The sequence below is a fragment of the Hoplias malabaricus genome, chromosome 5 (genome assembly GCF_029633855.1).
Source record: "Hoplias malabaricus isolate fHopMal1 chromosome 5, fHopMal1.hap1, whole genome shotgun sequence".
NCBI classification, from domain to species: Eukaryota; Metazoa; Chordata; class Actinopteri; order Characiformes; family Erythrinidae; genus Hoplias; species Hoplias malabaricus.
Genome location: NC_089804.1, coordinates 8,502,502 through 8,511,341, shown reverse-complemented (window position 1 = coordinate 8,511,341; position 8,840 = coordinate 8,502,502). Strand labels below are relative to the sequence as shown.

General features: G+C 41.0%; 1 protein-coding gene across 7 annotated transcripts in view; it reads left to right on the top strand.

The window, feature by feature from the left end:
* sulf2b (sulfatase 2b) overlaps window positions 1-8,840 on the top strand; it is a 166,234-nt gene that overhangs the window by 135,237 nt on the left and 22,157 nt on the right. For all 7 annotated transcript variants that reach the window (XM_066670765.1, XM_066670764.1, XM_066670767.1 and 4 more), the window contains 3 exons: window positions 879-1,030; window positions 1,905-2,074; window positions 8,369-8,519. In XM_066670765.1, coding sequence (XP_066526862.1) covers window positions 879-1,030; window positions 1,905-2,074; window positions 8,369-8,519 — 473 coding nt within the window. The remainder of the gene's footprint in view (window positions 1-878; window positions 1,031-1,904; window positions 2,075-8,368; window positions 8,520-8,840) is intronic.

The following is an 8,840-nucleotide window of genomic DNA, read 5'->3' as shown; positions in this document are numbered from 1 at the left end:
TGAATCTGATTTGTTAATGGAGAGCCCAGTTGTTTCATTAACCAAGCCGTGAGACACCGTATCTGAGGACTTTAGAACTTGATGAGTTCAGTGATGTCCGGAGCCTGTTTAGACAGATATATTCTCTGTGTAATCACACTGCAGAAACTGTTTGTTTGTTGTTTTCAGCAATACTTCACCCAGCTACGGTTCATTTAATGTCCTGTTTCTTTAGTTTTGCACTTTAGCTACAAGGTTAATGTAGCCAGCCATTTCCTACAGGGGAAATTTGTCATTTTGATGCCTAGCACTGACCAGTCTGAAAGCAACACCACATAATGGGCAGAGCAGTGGGGTTTAAAGGAACACAAGGTAGTGTTTTGTTTTGTTTTGTTTTTTTTAACCATAAAATGACAGCTTCAAAATCATTGTGATGCTTCAATAATTTGCTAATTGTGGCTCAGCACTGCAGAAACCACACTATGTATGTTTTGGATGAGGGTAGGAAATCACCCTCCTTCAACTGTAAGTGGAGATTAGGAGAAAAATGACCAAATCGTACCATGTGTTGCTTTATGTGAGCGTTCCTTCCACAAGAGCATGACCGGTTAGCCCTAGGCTTTTCCAAATATTTCTTAATAACATTTCTTTTCAAAATGGTCCAGAATTTCTTGGAAAAATATCTCGGTATGTTATCTTCCATTGACGTTACGTGCAGTATTTTTCTTTTCTTTTTACTGGGCAGTGAGAATATAAAACTGAATTTTACCCCATGTTAATAATCAATAAAAGGTCTGTGTGAGATTTTTGGCCAAAGAGAAAGTTTCACTGCACAAAACTCATGACATGCTCACTTTTCAGTGTGTCAGAGTGGTTAACTGTGTGTGTGTGTTTTGCAGCGTTTTTTGGAAAGTATCTGAATGAGTATAATGGCAGCTACGTTCCTCCTGGCTGGAGGGAGTGGGTTGGCATGGTGAAGAACTCCCGCTTCTACAACTACACCATCTGCAGAAATGGCATCCGAGAGAAACATGGATTTGAATACTCGCAGGTGTGTGTTTGTGGCTTCGTGCTGAGCTTTAAGAAGCCCTTCTAGCATGCGTGAGAAAATATCACCGTGAGGTTTAATGTCATCCAGCCACAAGAACATTGTGCTGATGCTGATTTGGATTAGTACTTTGGATCCCGAACAGTTCCAGTTCTCCACAGCCCAAAGCTGGGGGGGGGGGGGGGTTCACCCCACACATGGCACTGAGTATGGTCTCCACAAGCTCATTTCCAACTGCTCCAAATGCTCTGTGTGCCCAAACCAACATCTTGTAACCACATGGAAACTAGATCAGTTGTACTTATTGTAAGCGGTGTCAACTAACATTTGGACATATATTGAAACTGGAATGGTCTTAAATCTGAATTATTGGACATGTCTTGTCTTGTTGTCCCTTAACAGTCAAGAATCTGGTGTAAAAGCAACTTATTAAGCTATTTATTCATATTTTATTAATACTACATATGTTTAAGGTGTCACTTGAAGTCTAGTGAATAAATTGCTTATAGATAAAGCTTTTATATAATCAATAATCTATCAGTGATGTACTGACTGCTGTCTTTGTTGCTGTGGTACGATAGCAGGTGTCATCATTGGGAATGTGGAGTTTTTTCCAGTTCCCAATAAGGGTCAAATCTGAACAAATATTTCCTGTTCTAAGCCATGAAAAAAAAACAGATATTTGGGTGTGGGCATGTTCCTACTGGGAGCAGTTAAACACAGCTTGTTGGAAACTTTGACTGATGTGCCTGTGTATTCAATATGAAAATAGATTCAGTGTAATCCATGGATTAATGGTTAACTGTGGTGTGTTCCACCATCATCTGTGTGTGTATGCACAACTATCTTTTCTATATCTGTCTTTTCTCTTCTGCAGGATTACCTGACAGACCTCATAACAAATGACAGCATCAATTACTTCCGCATGTCCAAAAAGGTCTACCCCCACAGGCCAGTGCTGATGGTCATCAGTCATGCGGCGCCTCACGGGCCAGAGGACGCAGCCCCACAGTACACCACTGCCTTCCCCAACGCATCGCAACACATGTGAGTTACTGGCTTATACACACACCTCACTTACACTGCCAGAGCTGCTTGTCATGGCGTTTCTATTTTTGTCTGATCCACTCCAATGCAACAGACACTATTTATTTATTTATTTATTTATTTATTTATTTATTATTCAGTTTTTTTTCCCACTGCAACAAAATGCTCAACACCATTATATGTAAGTTTACATCCCCTGTTCTAGAAGTGGCGAGAAAGCAAGAGGAATATTCGCTGGCATTTTGAGGCCTCTGTTATGAATGAGTTTTTGTTTCGTGCCGTTGTGGAATTCTGCTGGATGTTATGAGCTCTCTGTAGTGTTGGTACTGGAGGAGGCTGTACGTTGGCACATATAAAGATGCTTTTATGGACATGAACAGTGCACACACATACGACGGTAATTGATAGGAATGTGTGTAATGACATCAGACAGCTGTTGGAGATGTACACTTTCTACTGTCCACTGTGTAGTTTTCCACACTCCAAATAATTTACTCCCTCACTATGATGTCTCTCTGTCTCCATCTCTCTCTTTCATTCACATCTTTCCTTTACTCATCCAATTACTGTCCATATATTTCCATTCCTCATTTATTCCACCTCTCCCTTATCCTCTCTCTTTCTCACTCACTCTCTTTCTCACTCACTCTCTCTCTCTCATTCCTCCTTCAACGACATCTCTCCTGTGCTCTCTCTCTCTCTCTCTCTCTCTCTCTCTCTCATTCCTCTTTCAACGACCTCTCTCCTGTGCTCTCTCTCTCTCTCTCTCTCATTCCTCCTTCAATGACCTCTCTCCTGTGCTCTCTCTCTCTCTCTTTCTTTCTCTCTCTCTCTCTCTCTCTCTCTCTCTCTCTCTCTCTCTCTCTCTCTCATTCCTCCTTCATCTACCCCTCTCCTGTGGCTCTCTCTCACTCTCTCTCTGTCTCTCATTCCTCCTTCAACTACCTCTCTCCTGTGCTCGCTCGCTCTCTCTCTCTCTCTCTCTCTCTCTCTTTCTCTCATTCCTCCTTCAACTACCCCTCTCCTGTGCTCTCTCTCTCTCTCTCTCTCTCTCTCAATCCTCCTTCAACTACCCCTCTCCTGTGCTCTCTCTCTCTCTCTCTCTCTCTCTCTCTCATTCCTCCTTCAACTACCACTCTCCTGTGTCTCTCTCTCTCTCTCTCTCTCTCTCTCTCTCTCTCCCTCTCTCTCTCTCTCTCTTTCTCTCTCCATTGCTCTCTGTCTCTGCTCTCAACAGCTCTCCTGCTCCAGAAAAACATACCTGTTTCTCCTCTCGTACACATTTGTTTTGTTTTGTTTTGTTTCCTGGCTGCTGTCAAATGTCTCCTCACTCCTTTTTCCCCCAAAGACCCAGACAGATCCACACACATTCAAACAAACACCCATTCATTTCTTGAGCTGAAATCCTATCTGCACGTGTTGTTACTGCTCTTGTATTATTTGTTGATGGCTGGATTTGGCAACCTGTCCCTGTGTAACCTGTAGTTGAACTAAATCCTCAGTGTTCTCAATGCTGAAGCTCTAGCTAACATTAACCAAGCTGCTTCCATATGGCCTCGTCCTCCACAATCGGTGCACATTTTCCTTCCTGGTTTGCTGTGGTGTGTAAAGCAGAGTATCATTTGTAAGAAGTAATATAACTTTAAAATGCAGGTGCCAGGCTCCAACATTGATGCTCAGTCCCTGTTGATGCCACAGCCATCCTTGGTCAAATCCAATGGAGCATAGTGTGTACCACTCTCTCTAGACTGGTAGAATGGTTCTCTTCTCTTCCAAATGTGTCGAGTAGTCACATGATGTTGCATTTGTGGACGTTTAAACAGAAGTAATAGCTTTCACTCCCAGCTTCATAGCTCTGTGTGATTGGAGGAGACTTAACTAGTGTAAAAACTGGGGAATTGTGTACAAATGTATTCATATTCTTTAACACAAAAATGTTCACTCTCCTGGAAATGGGAGATGTTTCCAATAAAGTGGACAGTGTGTCTGGAAAAGACAATATGTTTTGACAGCTTCTTTGCCATTTTCTGGGTGTGGTGTTCCCTTTTGTTAGGTAAAGTCTTAGATATATTCTGTAGAACACAGGCTACACAAATGGACAGTTTGTCGGAGTATGGCCAAATAAGTAAAGCAGAATGTGGGAACACATCTTTCTGCTTTGCAGTAGACTAATAAGTGAGAGTCCCAAAGCATGTGATACTTTGTTGGACCTTTTATTCTGATTGATGGTAAAGTGCTTTAAAGCTTCTTCTTCAAAGGACAGCTCTCTGAACTGTGTGTGCGTGTGTAGTTGTTTTTTTTTAGTCCACGTTTCTGGACTAATAGGTCTCTTAAATTTGTCACAGAGAAGAGCAACTCCACATTGACCTCACTGAATCACTCTGCTAAACGTCCATTAACCTTTTAAATACGCAGATCAATGCTGTGTATGTTTGAAAGTGTACTAAGGCAGGAGTCTCTCAGTTTACTTTATTTGTCTGTCCTTTTTGCGTTTAGAGAGTTTTAAAACTCACTCACTTCTTTTTCGAAGAGAGTGTCCCAAAAACCTATTGAACTGTCGAACTAAAGAGTATTTTACGACACGTAGGCTGTCCCAATTCTTAGACGCGTCATTATGCTGCCCACTGAGATATTTTCTCTGCACTCGTGCTGGTTTAAACAGTATTTTGTGAGACAAAAGTTTGAAATGCTTTCAAATATGAAAAGAAATTCAACACATCCATTAGTAATCTTGTTTTTAAAGAAGAAAACTAGCTGGAAAGGCTGTAAAATCTAGTGAACTGTGTGTCCTGTATTTTTTCCCCAGTCTTGATGTATCAGTTCATTCTATAATAGTAGCCAGCCCACCGTGAAAAGCTGTACCCCTAAAGTACTTCCTCGGCTAGCAGAGAACCCAGTCCAGCCATTTGTTGTAATACTCCGTGAAAAATCCCCCAAACCCCCACCGTTCTCTCTTAAGTCCACTCCTTTTCTTACTCTAATGACCTCCCGCTAGCGTGACATTCCCCTCAGAGCTCTGGGTTTAACCCTTAAAAGCCTACTGCTGTTATTATTATTATTATTATTATTAACCCTAAAAAGATTGTTGTTTATGTAATTAACTCATAATTACGTACTTGTTAAATTAATGACATTAATTAAATTTGCATTCTGTATCAACACGTCTGAGTGTGCTCTCGAATTAGCATTTGTTTTTTTAATTTAAACAGTGGCAAAACATGTTTGATCTTTGTTGTGCAGTGATGCCAGTTATTAAATTCAAACAATAATAAAACTTCTATTTCCAATTATGAATATGATATCAATTTAAACTGCGTAATTCCCAGTTTAAAATGAAACTCTCTGATTCTTTCAAAACTTTTTGAATTAGAAATAATGAACAAGAATTTTAAAAGGTGTTGAAAGGTTTATACACCATGGGGGTCCTAGGGGGTTAAGTAGGGAGCTTGCTTTGCCCCCTACACTGCAACAATCATGTATTTGATTAACCCCTTTTTGCTCTCGGATTAGAGCAGCACCCAACAGCTTGCCGGCCAGCGTCCACTCATTTTCTCAGCGCCGTTCTTTAGCAGCTCTGATCCCTCACTCCTCTTGCAGTGGGGGGTCTGCTGCTTCTCTTTTCACATCCCTTACTCCGACAGAGGAGGAAGAAAGGGTTATACCCTGAGACCAGGCCTTTCTCACCAATCAGATTTCCTTATTCTGTTTTTACAAGAAAGCGAAGCTTTCTCTAGCTGCTCCAGCTCCTGTGTGTCAGTTGGGGGGAGAGAAAGAAAGACAATGTCAAAAAGTAAATGAGAGAGAGAGAGAGAGAGAGGATTAGAAAGGAATAGAAAGCATTTTTGACAAATAGAAAACAGAAGGATAGTGTGTAAAAGAAAGATTGTGGAAAGGGTGAAGGAGAGGTAGAAAAGAGTGATTTAAGAAAGTAAGATAAACGGCGAGAATGAGAACATAAGAAAAAGAGAGGGGGAAAAAAGTGAAAGAGGATGTGACATAAATTAAGAGAGACCAAAAAAAGAAAGAAAGACTGTGGGTGAGGTACAGAGTGAATGAGAGATGAGAGAGGGAGAATAGGAGAGAATGAGAACGAGAAAAAGTGTGAGTGAGAGTGGGAGGTTTGAAAGGATTAAAGAGATTATTTTATGTGGACCAGTAGAGGGAGGATTGAGGGGGTGATAAAGATGAAGTTAAAACGACCTTTCACTGAACTCTTGCTGAAGATGAGCTGGAGTGCTGGGTGTGATCAGTACCTGCGATGTGTGTGTGTGTGTGTGTGTGTGTGTGCTTACATCTTACATGAATATATATCTCTCCCATATAGGTGCACATTGAGGTTCTGAATTCTGTTACTGTAGTTACTGTTACTAGCCCCCTTTCACTGTGTTCTTTAATGGTCAGGACCCCACAGGACCACCACAGAACAGGTGATTTTATATTTGGGTTGTGGATCAGGCACAATCTTTAATTATAGAACTACAGAATGCAGTGTCTAGAGTCAGTTGACACTGTTCACAAAACCAGCAGTGACACTGTGGATTTGAGTGCTTTAAAAACTCCAGCAGCACTGCTGTGTCTGATCCAGTCGAACCAGCACAACACAAGCTAACACACCACCACCACGTCTGTGCCTCACACAATCAAACCTGCTCTGTGATGGTCTTATGGGGGTCTTGATTATAGAAGAACAGGCTGAAATGGGGCAAAGTGAGCAGAGCCACAGCTAAACTACTGTCTGCAATTGTAGAACTATAAAATACGAAATGCTCCTGAATGAGAAGACTTTGAGGTGGCCATAGGATTCTGATACGAGAGAGAGAGGAGAGAGAGAGAGAGAGAGAGAGAGAGGAGAGAGAGAGAGAGAGAGAGAGAGAGAGAGAGAGAGAGAGAGAGAGAGAGAGAGAGAGAGATTATTTTATCTCAGGCTTACAGCAGTGTTATAAGAGATTAGAGATTGTGTGGAGCTGGCAGTAAGAGCACTAGAATGTGTGACAGTCTGCCACCTGGGTGCATTTCAAGGTGATTTTTCATCAAACGGGACAAAACAAAAGCCAGACAGTAAACATACGCCGGGTGGTGATGCTTATATTGATTTCTTTGTAGAGCAGCTCTCAGTTGATGGATGTAAACAGTGTTTTTAATTGCTGTTTCAAACAGAAGGGATGTCTGTGTGTGTATTTGTGGTTTTGTACATTTGTAGTGTTTGATTTTAATAGGGCTCTCAAACCTGTCACCAGTTACAACCTGTTCCCTATCTATGCTCTTCTGTTTAACACTGTTTGTGTATACAGTGAATTATGGCAGTGTTGCAGGTGTCAGAGGCTGGTGATCACTATTAATGCCGTCACATGTGTATTGTCATTGTCCAAAGAAAAACATTTGTCTCCAAAATAGTAACTTTAAAGGAGAAGAAAAATCCTTCTTAATTTTCAGTAGATGTCATTGTAAAAAGATGTGATTCCAAGTCAGTTTGGAGGGTTTCGATTGGTCCAGTCTTCATGAAGTTTTCACACAAGGATAGCTGCTGTGTTTAAATTATGTAGTAAAAAAATAAACACTGATCGGACTGAAATGACTATGGCCACCTCCTCTTCCAGCGTTTCTTCTTAAATCAATAGGTATCAACTGATAGTTGTATTCTTCTATTATTCTGGGAAAGTGATCACAACTAATCACAATCGTCACACCAGCACATCCCAAACGTGGTTGTGTTTAGTCACTCCTCAGAATGCAGTTCCAAAGTTCCACCAACACTCCACATACCCAAAGCTGAGGGTCTTCCTACCCCTCTAGCCCACACATGCTGCTGAGTGTGATTGTAGTAAATTTAGTAGGGAAAAATTGAATTGCTATGTGAGATTAATTAATATGCATGTGTTTCTTCCCTTTCATTGTTAAGAAATGTTAAAAGCATTCATTATCATTTATGCTAAAACTAAAACCCCCCTCTGTCAGTGCTTTATAGTTCTCCATAGACATCTGTGGCTGAATTCCAGAGAAAGTGTGTGTAACATCAGAACACATCTCATCTTTTTAAATATATAAAGCAATTGACATCCATTTTAGGACTTAATCATTTAATTTCATGTTTAGCGGTGGAGTTCTTTGGTTTTGTGAGCATCATTTAAAGGGAAGAAACAGACATGAATCCACACTAACAGGAGATTGTGAATGCGTGTGATTAAGGTACACGTGTGAAATATGTCAAAGTACAGCCAGACAACGTGTTGATATCTGATTGTGTTGACTTTAACAGTCCTGGAATGCTGCATCTTTCTTTTGTCCTGTGTTCAGCACTCCCAGCTATAACTACGCTCCAAACCCAGATAAACACTGGATCATGCGCTACACTGGCCCTATGAAGCCCATCCACATGGAGTTCACCAACATGCTACAGAGGAAACGACTGCAGACACTGCTGTCTGTGGACGACAGCGTGGAGAAGGTAAAAACTAGTTGTACAAGTTTAACATGTGTTCGGTTAGGGCCAGTTTTTACATAACATTGTGATCCGAATTATTTGAAGTGATTGCAGATATTTTCTGCAGGTAGCTGTTATAGTCGTATGCTTACGTGACAACAAACCACATCCTAGACAAAGTACATTTATTGATATCTATGTATATGGGTCCTAGGTATACAACCCAAGTTTCTAATCGCTGTTATAGAACCTTTAAAAGACAGCATTGAATATTGCTTGTTAATTTAATGTTTATTAAAAAAAACTTGGGGGGGGGGCATGGTGGCGCAGCAGGTAGTGTCGCAG